Source organism: Coptis chinensis, chromosome 6 (assembly GCF_015680905.1).
Source record: "Coptis chinensis isolate HL-2020 chromosome 6, ASM1568090v1, whole genome shotgun sequence".
Taxonomy (NCBI): Eukaryota; Viridiplantae; Streptophyta; class Magnoliopsida; order Ranunculales; family Ranunculaceae; genus Coptis; species Coptis chinensis.
The window spans coordinates 76,070,664-76,089,370 of NC_141461.1; the positions used below are offsets into that span (position 1 = coordinate 76,070,664).

General features: G+C 37.4%; 1 protein-coding gene and 1 pseudogene across 2 annotated transcripts in view; one reads left to right on the top strand and one right to left on the bottom strand.

Moving 5' to 3' along the window:
• The first annotated feature begins 2,843 nt into the window (after positions 1-2,843).
• LOC147494511 (ankyrin repeat-containing protein BDA1-like) lies at positions 2,844-7,445 on the top strand. The gene is made up of 3 exons (XM_086568161.1): positions 2,844-3,268; positions 6,143-6,338; positions 6,573-7,445. The coding sequence occupies exons 1-3, from the start codon at positions 2,859-2,861 to the stop codon at positions 7,239-7,241; spliced, it is 1,275 nt and encodes a 424-aa protein (XP_086424287.1). The 5' UTR covers positions 2,844-2,858; the 3' UTR covers positions 7,242-7,445.
• A 2,475-nt stretch (positions 7,446-9,920) lies between these two features.
• LOC147494512 (heat shock cognate 70 kDa protein 2-like) overlaps positions 9,921-18,707 on the bottom strand; it is a 31,687-nt pseudogene continuing 22,900 nt past the window's right edge. Inside the window, exon 4 of the transcript XR_015199925.1 lies at positions 9,921-11,507. The product of XR_015199925.1 is annotated as a heat shock cognate 70 kDa protein 2-like (transcript). The remainder of the gene's footprint in view (positions 11,508-18,707) is intronic.

Sequence of the window (18,707 nt, forward strand, 5' to 3'; positions counted from 1 at the left end):
CATATCCACAAAAATTTTAGGATTGAACTCAATTATATATATATATATATATTATTTATATATATATATATATATATAACGAACTTAACTAAAACGTGAAATTTCATAAAATATACTCACGAAGGGTTTTAGAAAACCCCAAACCTCGCTCATATTCCCTCTTTCCTATTCTCTCTCCCATATCTTCATTGGTGACTCTCTCTCTCTCAATATTACCGTGACTCTCTCCCTCATGGTACTCTCTTTCTCTATCAAGTTTTAATTTAGTTTCTAGTTTGGGTCAGCAGATAATTATAGCTTAAAGACAAACCAGGTTGACCACTACTGAAAGACGATATTGCCCTCATTTAAGTTTTTATTAGTTAAATCAAAATCAAAATGTTGTAGCCAGTGGTGTTCGAACTTGTGGGGGAAAACTCCCACGTGACTTTTCAATTTTGCTTTTGAACACCCCAGCACACTCACATTTTATTTTAGGACTAACACGAGAATTTTAATTTATTTCATGTTGTACACATGTATAGTGGTGTTTGCATGTTTTATTTGCTAGACACATGCATTCTGAAAATGTCCTTATAACGAAATTATTAATGATTGATGTTGATGTTAGCTCATCTTTGTCCTAAAAGGCTAAAATCGGTACTGGAGCCGTAATTACTAGTCAATTTCTATGTTTATGTTTGGGCCCAATTTTGTGATATATATACAGAGAACGGACCTGGCCATAGGACAAAATCATGCAAGTTTTAATTTAGCTTCTAGTTTGGGTCACAAATAATTATGGCTTAAGGACAAACCGGGTTAACCACTGCTGAAAGACTATATTACCCTTATTTAAGTTTTTACCAGTTAAATCAAATTCAAAATGTTGTGGCCAATGGGGAAAACTCCAACGTAACTTTTTAATTTTGTTTTTGACCACCCCATCACACTCACATTTTATGTTATGACTAACATGAGAAATTTATTTTATTTTATGTTGTACATATGCATAGCGGTGCTTGCATGTTTGTTGGACACATACATACTGGTGTGTGCATGTGTGGTAGTAGTGTTTGCATATTTATTGCACACATGCATAATGGCGTGTAGATGTGTAGTATACACATACATAATAATATTTGTATGTGTTATGCATATGTATACATATGTATTGCAGTGTTTGCATATGTGTTATACACATGCATAATAGTGTGTACATGTTGGTATACACATGCAATGATCATACATGCAGAGTGTCATAGTGGTGTTTGCATGTATATCAGACTGTTACTCTCAAGTCTTAACTTAAAAATATCATTGACGATAACAATATATATCGAAATCGAGATAAATCACACAATTGATTAACACAAGATTTGAGGATTCGAAGAGGAATTAAATTGTTGTTCAACTGTTTGTTTGTCAAATCGGTGTCGAAATTGACCAAATTATTCTTCAATGAATAATAAAGCTAGAATTGGAAAGTGAAAAAGTATATTACAAAGTGAGAAGAGTATTTGTCACGAGAGAATAAGATGTTTTCTCATATCTTAAATCACTAATCTCAACACACAAATTATCTAACTCAAATATGGAAATAACTAGATCTCAAATTTTACTAGTTGAAGTTTTTTTTTTTTTGCTAGATAGAGAAAAAAATCATAATTGATATTAATAAAAAAAAAAATTAGCTTGCTATAGTGAAATTATTAATGATTGATGTTGATCAGTCCTAAAACCATAATTATTGTTCACCCGGTACTGGCCGGAATCGTAATTACTAGTCAATTTCTATGTTTGGGCCTAATTTTGTGGGGCCACAATATTGGCACCCCCATAAATGGAACTAGCACCCCTTTGACCCATTTAACGGTACTAGCACTCCTTCATTAAATACACAAAAAACACTAACGGCAAGCACCTGCCGCGGGATTGCACAATCCACAACATCGGGTTGCCGCGATATCCCATATCCCACGGAAGTTGGCTGCCGTTGGTCTTTTTAATTTTTTTTAATAGACACAATAAAAAAAAGTTAGTTGCCGCAGAGATTATTTTGTTTACTAAAATTGAGTCTTTGCTTGTGTTAATTATCAAAACTCTTTTTCATTAATTTGATCACAAAATTTTCTTATAGCATATGAAAATATTTGCCGTGAGATAGCAAAATTATGACTCGATTGTATATTTTTTTTTATCATGGTTTTTGTGTTATTCTTGGAATGTATAAAGAAACTTTAAAGAAAAAATGAGGTATCCATATGTCATATGTGCTCAATACGCAAAATTTGAAGTGAAAAAAAAATAAAAACACAAAAAAAATATATCGCGGCAACTGCCTACCATGGGATATGCGATCTCGCGGCAACTGCCTACCGTAGAACTATGGGCACGTGGGGTGTAAAAGAACATATAAAGAATAATCATTATTGTTTTACTTTTTATCAAAGGGGTGCTAGTCCCATTTATTGGGGTGCCATTACCGCGCCCCAATTTTGTGTATCTATATATATACCTACACTCATCCAGGGATTCGAGGCCCACGCCCTTCAATAAAAAAAAAATTTAAAAAAAAAATAATAATAAATAAAAAAAATGATAAAAAATAAATCTACAGTCTAACTTCATAATAACCCACCCCTCCTTGAGTAAAATCCTGGTTCCGCGTTTGGTTCTAAGTATTTTTTTTTGTTTTTTTGTTGTGGTTTGAGTTATATGTTTGTAACATTAAATGAGACGTGTCGGTGTATGGTTGATAATTCCCTTGAAATGCTTGGAGGAATCCACACGCCACTGTTCATGATAAAATAATACCCTCCCAGCTAACGCGGCCTCAAATGTGTTAAACGTTTCTGCATTCTTGGTTTCAGGAATCGATGGATCCCAATTTAACTCAAGCTGCTCCAACTTTAACTCAAGCTGCTCAAGATGGTAATATTGAAGCCTTGTATGCAGCACTTGCGAGCGATCCTTTCATTCTTGATACAATAGATTGTTATCCTTTCATTGACAGTCCATTGCACACAGCAGCATCAGCTGGGCACACCCATTTTGCCCTTGAGATTATGATTTTAAAGCCTTCACTGGGTCGAAAGCTAAACCTAAACGGCTTTAGCGCATTACACTTGGCTCTGGAAAATGGACATGAGAAACTAGTTAGGGGGTTTTTAACAATGGATGGCGAACTTGTCCGTGTCAAAGGAAAGGAAGGTAAAACTCCTTTGCATTCTGTAGCTGCAGCTGGAGATAACACTTTTCTTTTGCGGAAAATGATATATGTGTCACAGTCCGAATTTCTAAACAATTAAAATAATGAATATTTGAAATATAAATATTTCAAACATCACTATATTCAATTGTCTAAAAACCCAGGCTATGACGGGGGATACAATACATGTCAAAACCTAAAACCCACATCACAACAGGATCAACTTAACCACAAATAAACTCCAAATTCCTCAACTATCACTTTATTAAAAACTTTCTTCCATCCCAATACAAACATAAACAAACTTTAAGAATAACAATTTCTTACATCATATTCTCATGTCATATAAAAATGTAACCTACGTTATTACATCATTCCAATAAGATCAGACCTGAAAGAAAACTAACGGATCGCTCCAGGGGCCACCGCCCAATCACACGCCCGTTCCATCGCGCCTTCCACCTTATGTTCCCAAGAACACACACCGTTACCAAAAAAACAAAGCAAACATGAGTCGAAAATTGAATTTGTTGGTATGAGTAGACTAAATACATATACACATTTCAAACTTTACTTATCCAACTAACACTTTAAATCTATCATAACCTAATCATTCGGCTTGGAAAGACGGTGGTTCCGTCATCTCAACCGCATAGTTTCTTCCCAAGCAAAACTTTCATTTTATTAACTTTCATTTTATTGACTCATTCTAATAACTCCTTTTAATATCTAAATAATTGAATTACACTTTACCGATGTCCGCCCATTTGATAAGGGGTAGGACCGGCGTCCTCAAGACAAAATATTATTAAGTCTATCCTCCCCGCAAAAAGAAAGTTAGAATTTGTATATATAACATATGTAGATATTCTATATGTATTCAAAGATAAACCCAAGCACACCTCGTATAAACAAATCCATTTCTCTTACCAATTAATCAATTACTTTTTTGTACACCCACCCTTTTAGTACCTACTCCACGATTTGCACTCCACACATTTGCCAAATCACACATTCGCCGTGTGCTCTCTCCCACCAAATACCACAATATCATAGCCATCTCTGGGCTTTCATACACATATTTCACAGCCTTTTGGGCACAAAACTTCGAGTCATTCATGGCATATTCAATGAACACCTTAGGTCATTCCCCACATTCAAAGGAATACCTATCATATCATTAACGGCCATTCATGGCACATTCAATGAATACCCGGGTCATTCATGCGACATTCAATGAATACCCTTATATAACGCTTAACGGGCCATTTATGGCACATTCAATAAATGCCCACCTAACATATGACATCATCGGTCGTAAAACTCAAATTCCAAAACTTTAGGCGTGGAGAGTTCTAAAGGGTCGCGGTAAGTTTTGTTTACGATTATTGAAATTTATTGTATATATTATTTGGAGAACGTATGAATATCTTGATTAAATTATTTTTTGAGTTTACGCGTTATTAATTTCATGAACGTATAAGTGTCATAACGTTGTGTATCGCAAAAGACTGAAAAATCACCAAGCAGTAAATACACGTACACATGTATATTTATAAAGGTCTTAGCCTAAAGTCAACCACGTTAATAGTCCTAGACTTATCCTATTAGACCGAATCATAATTTTAGGTAAAAGTCAAATTTTGGGTCAACTGGTCAAAGTCAACCCTGGTCAAAGTCAACAGTCAACTCTGGTTAATAGTCAACATTGGTCAACCCGGCCTAAACTCCAAAAACCCAAAAGCCCAAATCCTAAGGCCCATAGTCTAATCTTAAAAGTCAAATTTTTAAAAATCCAAAAATAAAAAGATATTAGCCCACGATTTTGGCCCAAGATTGTTTTTTTTTGCTATTGTTCATCTCCTTCACTCCTTCATTCTCCAACCACCACCGACCACCACAACGGCCACCACCGGCCATCCATGATGAAAAAAAACCAAATGGTTTTGATCCTCACAAAAACCCCACCTACCTATACCATCAAATCATGATTACATTTATCTTGTAGAAAATTCGAACGACGCCATTAAAGGTTTATTCAAGCTTCAATCACACTCTCCATTACCCAATCTCCCTTCAACAATCAACCATCAACCCAACAACAAATTCTCCACAAAAAAACCAAACAAAAACACTAATCAAACAATAAAAAGCAGGCGCGATTCGGGTCTTGGTTGAGCGCCCGGAATGGTCATTTCAAAGCTTCCCTCACCCAATCAATCCAAACACCAATTCAATACCCAACCCTTCACTACCACAACCAAACATCATCAATAAACATTCACAGTTAACAATTTATCATTACCACAAATCAATAAAAACCACACTTCAGAAAAAAACAAAGAACGGTTTGGTTCAGCTGATGGCGACGCCATTGATGCTATGTTCCGAGTTCCGGCCGATTCAATTTAGAGTTCAGTTATTAACCAATTCCCTATGCTAACATATAACCAAATTCCATTGCTAAACCAGAGGAGAGAAAGATAGAATAAGCTGCGGAAAAAGCGAAACCGTATCAAAACCGCAAGATGAACCGCGATCCTTTTTTTTTTTTTTTTTATCTAACAAATAACGAGAAATTTATAAAAAAAACATAAAGTATCTACTCACTGTTATAAACCGAACAGCTTTCCGAAAACAGAAAAACCCCCAAAGAATGAAGTCGACTGTCGCGCGAAAAGATAATCTTTCTCGTTCAAACCCTTTTTTCTTCCTTTCTGTAAAACTCTCCCTTTTTGTTTTTCCCTAAAACTCATATGAGAAACCCTTATTTTCTAGTTTTTTAAAACCTCCCAAAAACAAGGGTTTTAAACCTATCTACTTACTTACGGGTTTTATCCGAACTACTGGATATCCTATTTCTGTTTTATCTGTTTACATTATTATTATTATTATTACTATTAATATTATTAGGAAAATAAAATAAATAAAACACGGAGTGTTATAATATGTTTGCCCTGATTCAGTCAAAGAGTTGACAGTTAGACGAGAGACGGCTCTCCACCTTTCGGTGAAGAATAATCAGTATGGAGCCTTCAAAGTCTTGATAGACTGCATTAAATTGTTGGAAAAAGATGAGATTCTAAGTTGGGTAGATGAAGATGAAAACACTGTTCTGCATCTGGCGATCATTAAGCGACAATTCCAGGCAAATAATCTATCCTGTTGTCGTCTTTTACTGCTTCATTTATAGTTACTAGTAATGGGCACGCGCGCTGAAGATAGTAACTTTTCTATTAAAAAAGGGATGCTGTCAGCAAATGGTGCTACACACAGTAGCTAAGGGGGGAACGCATGTTGCGCCTGCAACAGCAGGAAAACATATATTATCTAAAGATGGAATATAACTGTTTTTAACGATATGTTTGTTATCCTTGTGTAGATGATAGAGTTGGTATTTCGTACATGGAAGTTGCAAGAGTGGGTAATAGGAGTTAATGTCCAAGATAGCGAAGGTCGAACAGCTTTAGACATCTTAGAAGAGACTCCTGCTCCAGCCGTACAGGCTGAATTGAAACGCATCCTCCGCCGTGGTGGAGCCAAGAGTGCACAAACTATTCATCAACGTCAAGACAAATATCTAGCAAATTTACTGAATTTCTTCAATTTACCTCAAGATGAGGTGAGAAAGAACCAAAATGCATTACTGACAGCCACTGTATTTGTTATGACAGCAACGCTCCAAGTTGGAGTAAACCCGCCTGGTGGTTTTTGGCAAGATAATGGTGAAATCAATGGTAAAGAGTACTCTGCGGGAACACCTATTTTAGCTACTACTAATCCCATTGCATATGGCGCAATCTCATCCCTCGCTACTGCTGGATTTGTTATTTCCACAGTAGTAATACTGCAAGTCACCGGTCACATGCCAATCAAATGGCTTGCACTTTCCTTATCCCTCGTATATATTGGTTATAGCCTTTCTTTGGCCACAATATCAACGGTCCGAATGGTTTGTATTCCAGTAATGATTTTGTTAGTAGCCTCTTTCGTTATGTTGTCTAGGAAACATCGGATTTCTTATGGAAGACTACTATCACCAGACGAATGATCAAAGGAGTTTCATGGAAGGTTATGTTTTTGGCATAATATATGTTGAGATATATGTAATTAAGTTCTAGTATGTGGTTTAGTCTCACATGGAGTAGGTTAGTAGTCTAAGGAATCGTTTGTTTTTTTGTCTCTGAATGTTGAATAGTTCCACCCTCTGAATCCTGAACACTGAATGCTAAATGTTGAAAACTTGTTTGTATTCTATCCAAATGAACTCGCTCTGAATGCTGAATGCAAATGTTCTTGGCGATATTACCTACTACGTTTTTTTAAAAAGAATTTTTTAGGTTCATGCTAGGCAATTAAAAAATATATATATTTATTTGGTAAACAAATTTACGCCAATAGTTTTGCTTTCAAATTTAGTTAGTGCGAATTGTGCTTAGAAACAATTGTTTTTATTATTCACTTAGCTTGTTGCCACTTCAATAAAATGTTGGCAATTTGGCATCTTGCAGACCAATTTTTCGTGGAAAAAATACCATTGGCTCAATTTTTAACCTCTTAAAAATAAAATAAAAATCTTATCTTATTACCCAAAAGAAACATGCAATGGGATGGGCCTTGCCTTGTAACATAATTTACAACCTGGTCATAGAGAACTGGTCCTAGGTCACTGCCAATGAACAGATGTTGGGGGATTTTTTCTATGCCTATGTTGACCTGGACGCCTGGAACATCAGTGCTTAACTTAGGAATTGGAGGTGTCGAGATCGAACCTTGTTCAGGGGCCGGTTCAGCAGGAGTACTTAGTGGGTAGTAGAGGAGGAGTGAACACTGTCTAGTAGAGAGTTTCTTCTGGGGGAGTTCCAGTATTGATTCGATTGCACTGTTGTGCCTGTAGCTAATCACTGCATAGTTCCATAATGCCTTGTGGACTAAGGAATCTGATGACTTGGTGCAAAGTGGATGGTACTACATTCATGTTGTGGATCCAACGACTCCCCAAGATGGCATTATATGAGGATGGGATGTCAAAGACGTTGAAATGGGTTTGCATTGCGACTTCGTAGCTTGTATTGTCCGTGATGGACATGGGTAGGAGGACGTTGCCTTTGGGGTCAGTTTGTAATCCATTAAAGCCATAGATTGAGGTGACTGTTGGGATCAAGACAAACTCAGGTAAGCCAAGCTGCTTGAAAGTGTTGTAGTAGAGGATGTTGCAAGAGCTACCAGGATCAACTAGGATTCTCTACATGCGGACGCCTTTGACCTTGAGTTGGACAACAAGTGCATCTCTGTCTGTGCGGGGCATATATTTTGTTGAGATCATCATCTGTGAAGTAAAGTATTACTGGAGTGAGTCCTTTGACAAGAGGAACAACTGATGCTCTTGTGTGGATGAGATTGTAGCAATGGTTCTTATCGCCGATATGGAGGCACCTGTCACGGTGGGAGTAATATGTTGTTGGTTCTTCTGCTTGAATGATGGTGTGGATGACTATGTCGTCATCTTGGTGGGATGCAGACTTGCAGGAGCTAAGAGTCTATTGTGATTGTGTTATGAAATTGGAGGTGGTGATGGGTGTCAACTGTTGTGATTTCACAACATGAAATCAACTGTTGTGAAAACGAAAATGTAGGATAAACTTTGATACCTTGCTTGAAAGGTGTTTGAAGCAATCATAGCGAAGTTCTGCATCATAACATGACAACATATACTGAACATGCCCATTTTGAAATGAAAAGATGGAAAGAAGAACCTAAATTTTAGTCATTTTAAAACCATAACCGTCAGACGTTGAAACTCATAAACCATTCATTACAAATCAAGAGTCAACCATTATATTGTGATAAGTGAATCAAAACTAAAAATTAAAATAAGAAAGAAACAAAGGTAGAAGAGAAAGGGAGTTTGACAAAAATGGCCATTGTCGATTTGAGAAGATAGATTGGATTGAGGACGACGATGGTTTCATCCATTACCCAAAACAAATCATACAAAAAGAAATCTCTAACCAAAAAATACGAAAAGAATAACTCAAAATTTAATATAGATCTCAATTTCTTGAAAGAATAGTGGAAAAATAAGATTGGGTGTTGATTGAGATAGAGAGAAGATAGTTGATGAAGACTCCTTCGAGGTTTTGCAGGAGTTTAATTATGAAGAGTTTCAAAATATATAGAACTTGTCGGCTATTTGGGTTTTTAGGTTTCGTAGTTTAAAGTAGAATGACGTTTTTTTTGTTTTTTGAATCAATTTTGCTGTTTTTACGATTCGTAGATATATCACAAATCCTTTTTTAATGTGGTGTGTAATTGTTTTCTCATAATTTTATGGATCTCGAAAACACATAACCAATCTCGACCAAATCCAATGTATGGTGTAATTTTTAGTAGGGACTGACTCGCAAATAATCAAAATATTGTCCTGATTTTTAATTAATTTTGGGTACCTACTTAAATTTTTTGCTGACATGGCTCACTATGAGCATCCTGGAAGAACCAATATTAATGTAGGTAGGATATGAAACAAAAAGTGAACAGAAAGATTATGTATAAATTATGTATGTACCTATAATCCTATATAAATCCGGCCATCTCAAAAACAGTTACTTTCTAAACTACATAATTATATGGGAAACAAGTCAAACAACAAAAACAAAAGCAAAAAAATGGTGGCCCTCTAATGTTACTGTACAAGATCAAAACAGGAACACTGTTCCTCCAAGCTAAGCATACTATCGGCAGCTTAGTCAACCTCCTCAATCTTGGGGCCTGCTCCACTGTCACCAGCCAACGGACCATCTGCATCCATATAGCCGGGCATGTCACCACCGGAACCCTGGTACATATTGGCTATAATGGGGTTGCAAATGTTCTCCAGCTCCTTCTTCCTGTCCTCCAACTCGTCCACCTCAGCAAGCTGGTTGCCGTCAAGCCACTGGATTGTTTGTTCAATGGAGTCTTCTATCTTCTTCTTATCAAAGGCAGCAAGCTTTCCACCAATCTTCTCATCCTTCATACTATTCCTCATACTATACGCATAGTTCTCCAAGGCATTTTTTGCCTCCACCTTTCTCTTATGCTCTTCATCCTCTGACTTGTACCTTTCTGCCTCTTGAACCAACTTATCAATTTCTTCCTTAGACAACCTGCCCTTGTCATTGGTAATAGTAATCTTGTTCTTCTTTCCAGTAGTCTTGTCCTCGGCTGAAACATTCAATATGCAATTCGCATCAATGTCAAAGCAGACAGTAATTTGGGGAACACCACGAGGAGCAGGAGGGATACAGAGAGTTCAAATTTACCCAAAAGGTTGTTATCCTTTGTTCGGGTTCTCTCGCCCTCGAAGACCTGAACTAACACACCGGTTTGATTGTCGGAGTAAGTAGAGAACACCTGCTCCTTTTTGGCAGGTACGGTGGTGTTCCGTGGAATCAACACTGTCATGACACCTCCAGCAGTCTCCAAACCAAGGGAAAGAGGAGCAACATCCAAAAGCACCATGCCCTGAACCTTCTCGCTGTTCTCACCACTCAAAATAGCAGCTTGCACAGCAGCACCATACGCAACAGCTTCATCAGGGTTGATACTCTTGCATAGTTCCTTCCCATTAAAGAAATCCTGCAATAACTGCTGAACCTTTGGAATCCTAGTTGATCCCCCAACAAGGACAATATCATGAACACTGCTCTTGTCCATCTTGGCATCTCTTAAACACTTCTCAACTGGTTCCATACATTTTCGGAAGAGGTCCATGCATAGTTCCTCGAATCTTGCACGAGTAATGGTAGAGTAGAAATCGATACCCTCAAACAAGGAATCAATTTCCATGGTAGTCTGAGCAATGGATGAAAGTGTCCTCTTCGCCCTCTCACACGCTGTCCTCAACCTCCTAAGAGCCCTTGGGTTTCCACTAATATCTTTTTTGTTCTTCCTCTTGAATTCCTGAACAAAGTGGTTAACCATCCTGTTATCAAAATCCTCACCACCGAGATGGGTGTCTCCAGCTGTAGATTTCACTTCAAAGACACCCTCTTCAATATTGAGGAGGGAGACATCAAAAGTACCACCACCAAGATCAAAGATCAGAATATTCTTCTCACCAACACTACCAGCATTCTTGCAAGGCCATAAGCAATGGCCACAGCAGTAGGTTCATTGATGACACGCATAACATTAAGACCAGCAATGACACCAGCATCTTTAGTGGCCTGACGCTGAGAGTCGTTGAAGTAAGCAGGGACAGTAACCACATCATTCTTCACAGTGGAACCAAGATATGCCTCTACAATCTCACGCATCACTAGTAGAAAAAAGGCTTTTTGTGACTGTTTTAAAATGGTATTTGTGACTGTTCTGTTCGAAACGGTCACAAATGGCATAAAAGGGTTTTTGTGACTGTTTTAAAAAGTTTTTAGTGACGTGCGTTTTCGAAACGGTCACAAATGGTTTTTTTTTCTAAAGAAGGTGTATATGTGTGGAGAACTATTTGTGACTATTTCACTAAAATAGTTACGTATTATCCGACTCTTAAGTGACCGTTTGACCCATTATATGACCTAGGTAGTTTTGGTCTACCCACGGCTCCACTAAAAAACAAAAAACCACGACACACCCACGTTAAGCTCAACTCCCGCTTTAGTTGAAACTCTTCAAATTCTGTAATCATACAAACACGAAAAAACGAAACACTTTCGAGCTTCCTTCAAACTCAAACTCTAAACACACTTGGCGACTCTATCTTCACTCTCTCAACCTAAATCAATTCCTCCACGACTCTCTCTTCATCATTCTCCATCTAAAATTTATTACCACTCCAAAATTCAGTTCGGTAATTGAAGGCGGACAAAGGTTAGTTCTTTATCTCTATTCGATTTTGAATTTGTTGCGATAAAAGTTTTGGTTATTGAGTTCTATACCAATATTTTTTTGGAACAGGGAATTTCAATTGATTGTGATTAGGATTTCTACGTGTTCACAACTCTCTCGAACAACAATATCCAGTTAAATCAAGTAAGGTATGGGTTTTCATTTGATTTGGATTTTTTTTTTACAATTTGTGCTTTATTCCCGATTTGAGGTGGTCGTTAGTGTTTTTTTTTTGGTTTATGAAACGAAGGTTTACTTTTTATAAACTTTATGAAACGGGGTTTACTTTAGGGGCTATAAACGAAGGTTTCACAAATGGTTATCTAATATGATTTTTTGTTTTTAATTTTAAACTAGACTATATTTTTCAGTTAACTCTATTTTTAGTTATTTGCTTGTTTGTCGGCGATAAGGACTTATCGTATTTTGTTTTGGTAGCTTTGAGATGGACAAGTCATGGATGTCGAGATATATTTTCTCTTTGAATATGCATGTAGAAGTTAATCAGGTTTCTTACATTTGCTTTTGATAATGCAAAACGTAAGAATTGTATACCTGTCCATGCATTGAATGTGGGAATATGTACGAAATTTGATATAGTGGAGGTGGGGCGCCATCATCGAGAACGAAAAGGATTGAACAAACGTATTGCACATGGGTGTGGCATGGGGAAGATGCTCCAAAGGAGTCGACATCGAGTAGGGGAGTCGAGGAAGGTTTTGATGAGGGTGGACTAGATGAGGCCGCAAACATCGCAAAAAATGTTTGAGGCCACTCGGAGACTTTCATGGGGAACCCCGAAAAACTTTGTGAACCGATTGAAGAAGCGATTTACCTTTTATGACGGGTGTAAAAATACACCAAGTTATCATCTCTCGTTAAGCTTTTCAATGTGAAGGCAATGAGTGGGTGGTTTGATAAAAGCTTCTCTATGGTGTTGGCTCTGTTTTAAGGATATGCTCCCATTGCAATGAAAATTTGCCTTTGACCATGAGAGAGAGGCGAAGGAAACTTTGTCTGTTTTTAGAATAAAGCATGAGAAGATTCACGCATGTCCCAATGATTGTATTCTCTATAGAGGTTTAATAAACAAGGATAGAACTACTTGTCCTACATGTGGAGCGTCAAGGTATAAGGTGAAAAAGAATAATCCTGACCAAAATTATAGTGTTCCAGCAAAAGTACTATGGTATTTCCCAATAATCCCTAGACTTAAAAAAAATGTTTCAATCTGTTGAAACGGCGAAGAATTTGGTATGGCATGCGAATGAAAGAGAGGTAGTTGATGGTCAAATGAGTCACCCAGCTGATTCCCAAGCATGGAGACACGTCGATCAATCTTGGCCAGAGTTTGCAACTGATTCGAGAAGTCTTCGGTTTGCACTTTCAACCGATGGCTTTAATCCACCTGAGTTCTCTTTAGCAGCGGACATAGTTGTTGGCTTTATTATATTGGCGACTTACAACCTGCCACCATGGTCATGCATGAAGAAAAGTTCTTAATGTTAACATTGTTGATATCGAGTCCGCACCAACCTGGTAACAACATTGATGTTTATCTTGCACCTTTGATTGAAGATCTTAGGTTGTTATGGCAGCCCGGTGTTGAGGTATATGATGCCTATAAGCAAGAATCCTTTATACTTAGGGCTGTGCTATTGTGGACAATCGATTTTCCGCCTTTGGAAACTTAAATTTGGTTTATCAAAAATCAAGGGTATCTTGCTTGTCCAATTATCGCGGGGAAAATACAGATTCTATTAGATTGAAACACGGCAAAAGAATGTATACCAGGGCACGGGAGATGGCTTCGAAAAAACCATCCGTGCGAAAGGAGAAAAGACCATTTAATGGTAAGCAAAGAGCTGCGATCAAGTCCGAATCATTGAATGGGGTGCAAATCTTCACAAAAGTTGAGCATTTCAAAACTCATGGGGAAAGCCACCAGAAAGTGCTAGAAAGTCAAAAAAATCAAAGAAGGAGAAGGCGAATTAGGTCCAAAGGTTCAAAGAAAAAGAAAAAGGGGAAAGGAGCATATAAGTTCTAAGGATCTGAAACACCAAAGCGGAGGAAAACTGATGGTGTACACAAAAATCATGAGGAAGGTCATTTGGAAAAAGAGATCTATATTTTTTGAGTTGCCTTCTTTGGAGACATTTGCTTTTGAGACATAACTTGGATGTCATGCATATTGAGAAAAAAATGTGTGATAGCATCATTGGGACTTTGCTTAACATTCCATTGAAAACAAAGGATTCACTTCAAAGCCGACTTGACCTTGTAGAGATGCACTTAAAAGGGAAGAACTAGCACCGAGAGAAGAGGGGACAAGATTCTACCTACCGCCAAATGTTATACATTATCTAGAGAAGAGAAAAGAGGAAGTTTGCAACACATTTGGGATGCTTTGAACCGAAGGTCCCGGATGGATATTGTTCTAATTTCAAATCTTGTGTTTCAATGAAAGATTTGAAATTATATGGTCTTAAATCTCATGATTGCCACCGACTAATGCAACAACTTCTTCCTGTGGCGATACGATCGGTGTTGCCAAAGCATGTGAGGTATACCATTATTCGGTTATGCTTCTTCTTTAATGCTCTTTGCACAAAAATAGTGGATGTGTCGAAATTGGATAATATTCAGAAAGATTTGGTGGTAACTTTGTTTTTGTTAGAAAAGTTTTTCCCACCATCATTCTTCGACATCATGGTGCATTTGACAGTTCATCTTGTAAGGGAGGTCGAGCTATGTGGTCCAGTTTTTTTCCGATGGATGTATCCCTTTGAGAGGTAAGTGAATGATTTTTTTAATTTATTTATTAAAAATGTCTCACAATGCACGTATCAAAGGTTTAAAGCTTTAAAAAACTTTCTAGGTACATGATGGTGTTAAAGGGATATGTTAGGAATCGAAACCGTCCAGAAGGATGTATGGCGGAGAATAATTTTGCGAAGAAGCTGTTGAGTTTTGTGCTGAATTCTTGAGTGAAGTAGATGCAATTGGAGTTCCTTCCACAAGAAACATGATGCAGACAATGATTTGGAAGATGGAGATACAATTTGCGTGGAAGACCCGATTGGGGGGTTAGCATGTTGTTGAAGTTGATGAGAAGTCCGGCAACAAGCACATCTTTATGTGTTGGAAAACATGAAAGAAGTTCACCTTATATCAAGTAAGTAGATAAACACACAATAGTTCAATTTAACTAGATGTTTATCTCCAACGCTTTCCATAAGGGAACCGGTAGTTAATACTTGTATTCTTTTAATTATTAACATAAAAGGGAGCATATGGACTACCTAAGGCTTCAAAATCATCGCACAAGGGTGTAAAATGGATAAAAGCTTAGCATAATCGCACCTTTATTAATTGGCTTCGCCAAAAGGTATGTTTTGTTAACACTCTATTGTTACTTAAAAATTAAAACACTGTTCTTAATATTGTTTGAGAACCGTGTTGAGGAAGAGCAAGACATACCAAATAACAAAGTCTCCAGAAACGTTGCAGTTTTTGGCCATGGGACCTAGTCTAGATGTGCTAAAATATTCCGGATATGAAGTTAAGGGTTTTGCTATCACACAAAGGACCGAGAAGCTAAACTAGTCAACCAAAACAAAGGAGTCGGTGTAGTGGCCTCAAAGAATGCAGATTTCTAGTGCCAAGGACAAGAATCCTGTAATTTGGATATGTGCTTTTATGGTGTGCTTACTTGAAGTATGGGTGTTGGATTACTTGACCTTGAGATTCCTATTTTCAAGTGTGATTGGGTTGGATGACAAGAGAGGCATTAAGGTTGATGAATTGGGTTTCACATCCAAGTGCAACTTGGTAAAGTTGGCCACAAGTTCGACCCTTTTATTTTAAGCGTCCCAAGCCAAGCAAGTTTTTATGTGAGTGACCAACTAAATATGGGATGGTCAGTTGTCCTTGCAACTCCCCGAAAGAGACTATCGCAATAAGAATGATGATCTTTGGGTTCGATGATGATTCCATTCTGCACAAAAACTTTTACGCCAACTATTGACTCCTTTGATTTAGCTAATGAATTGCCATTGCCTTATGCTCGTGAAAATTGTGAAGGGGATTTGGGTTGAATGAGCCGAATGAGTTTTTCTTTAAGTTAAATAAGACTTCTTACTAGTCATTATGGGACTTTTTTTTTTTTTTCTTATTTTTTGTTGTTTTTTATCGGGTTTTAAGAATGTTTCAAGTTTTTGTGTTAAACTTACAGCTAAACTGAGATGACTAGTCTTTTAATGGGATTTTACATTTGCATGTTTACATTTCTAAACAATTAAAGACCTACTTGGTGGAAGCTTTATATATATATATATATTGACAAACCTTGCAAAACAAAATGGTCTTTACTGGTACACTCATGGATCCGGAAGAGCATTGAGAATCACAAGAGTATTCAAATTCGAAGAGAATTCGACTTCGGAAGATGGCTCGAGAAGATCATTCGAACTCAAAGATGGTTCACAAGGGCATTCAAACTTCGGAAGATGGCTTTGAAGACCATTCGAGACTTCGAGAAGCGGTTGGGCTCAAAAAAGATATGGAAGTTGATGAGGCAGTAGCAAAAAGGTTCAAGCAAAAAAAAGGAAAGTCGGAAGAAGCAAAAGTGTGTAAAAATAAAAAATTGAAAAAGGGTGAATATCAAGGAGTTGTTTATAATGAATCACAGGCAACCAATTGGTCAAGGTGGAACCGACATCGGTAGTTATGGAGGCTACTTGGTGAGGGCAAGAGTAAGGATTACAATAACTAATTGGAAAGATGTATCACCAACATTGAAGAAAAAAAATTTGTGGATCTCTTTGAAGGTACATTAATCTAATGCTTTATAAGCTAATTTCATTTTGTTTACATGATTAACTAATATGCTACCTACAAATAGGAAAAATTTAAGTTGGACACAAACGAAAAATCTATTCGTACAAGTGCGATGGGCAGGTTGTGGAAAGCATTCAAGTCTCGTCTTACTAGACGGTACATCTTACCTTTTAAGAATAAACCGAAGAGACTCAAGAAAATACCAAAGTTGTATAGAAAAGTAATCAGTCAAGAAGATTGGGATACTTTTGTAAAAAGTAGACTTACACACATTTTCTGGTGCGTATTTCTCTTAATTTTTATTTTGCTTTTGTTTGTACATGCATGCAAGCTATTGTTTTACCGTCTTAGTTTCTTGAAAGTCCTAAAGAGGCTAGTATCCATGTCTTGGTGGATTCAAGCAAAGAGGTCGTGCACGGGGAGGTTGGACTTGTGGCGAGAAGGCCAAGTTTAGTTTGAGTGGATTTTGTTGATTTGTGGTTTCCTTTTTTTAGATTCCGTAGGGGTTGATTATACAAGAGAGCTTGCGAGAATTTATCTTGTAAGATTCTAGGTGGATTCCCTTGCATCATCTGTTCTTGGTTGCATGTCATCCTTAGGCTGTTGTAGTCTCCCTTCCGAGTTATCGGTTGGCATGACTAAGTGTTTAAACTGTTATCTCCATATCGCAATAGTAAAAGTCTCGCTTTATCTCTCTATGCTTCTACTTTAGATTTGTCATTTGGTTTTGGTTAGGTCTTCATTGCTCAGCCGCTGCCCTTTGTATTCCTTGTCGAGTTTCCTTCTCTGCTGCCGCCCTTTGTATTCACGCTCAAGTCCGCCATTGTTTAATCATGCTTACCGAGTTCAAGGGGGTCTTGCTGACTGAAATTGTGTCTTGAATGTGACAAAATGATATTAGTCTAAATTTATAATAACTAAATCTATGTCTAGATGATTAGAATTCTGTGGGAGTTTGTATTCACACTATATTAGGAAGTATATACCGAAGGCCAAAAGCATCATTAGATGTTTTGGTAGATTGAGATTGTTTGTCCCTTATGGTCATTGTGTTTTGATTTGTTTAGAACTTTCAAGTGTTTGTTCTAAAAGTCGTTGTCTCTTCCTCAGTGTTGCCACCATGACTCAACTCTTTTTTTACGCAGCTAGCTTCAACGGTCGACTGATTTTCAAAAAGTTAAAATAGGGAGTATTGAAACTTGTGTAAGTGGAGGACTGAAACGAAATACCCAACGATATTTGCCACCTTTTTTTTTCTTGTTTTTGCATGGATGGAGACCAATAACATCAGCAGTCTGATATTTTCTGTGTTTGTTTGCAGCTGGAATTTTTTTAGTTGAATACTTGAATAGGGGTTACTACTAGTGCATGAAAATATGAGGCCAAAATGAAATGGTCGACTAGCAGTGGGTTTCATAAGTGCTTGAAATTTGATATAGGTCAAGGTTAATTATGATCATCTCTAGAGATAGACTCTTAGACACTAGGGGGAGTTAACCCTTTTTTTTTATGCTTTGTAAGTATAAATTCTGTTAAAAATGAAAGTGAAATGTACATTGAGTACAAAGAGATTAGCGGTCAATGCACCTGCTAGGAATCAAGCTAAACTACATCTACTACTATTTATATCTATAGGGTAGGATACAATTAATCAAATCTAAAAAGCCTATCAAAAGGTGCTTCCTACTTCTGCAACCAACCATGTAGGTCTGCCATTTGTCCAGGTAGCTTCATTCGGGTTGTAGAGATGCTCCTGCCTTTAGCCAAAGCATCGACCTCGAAGTTTCCCTCCCTCCAAATGGTAGTGTTG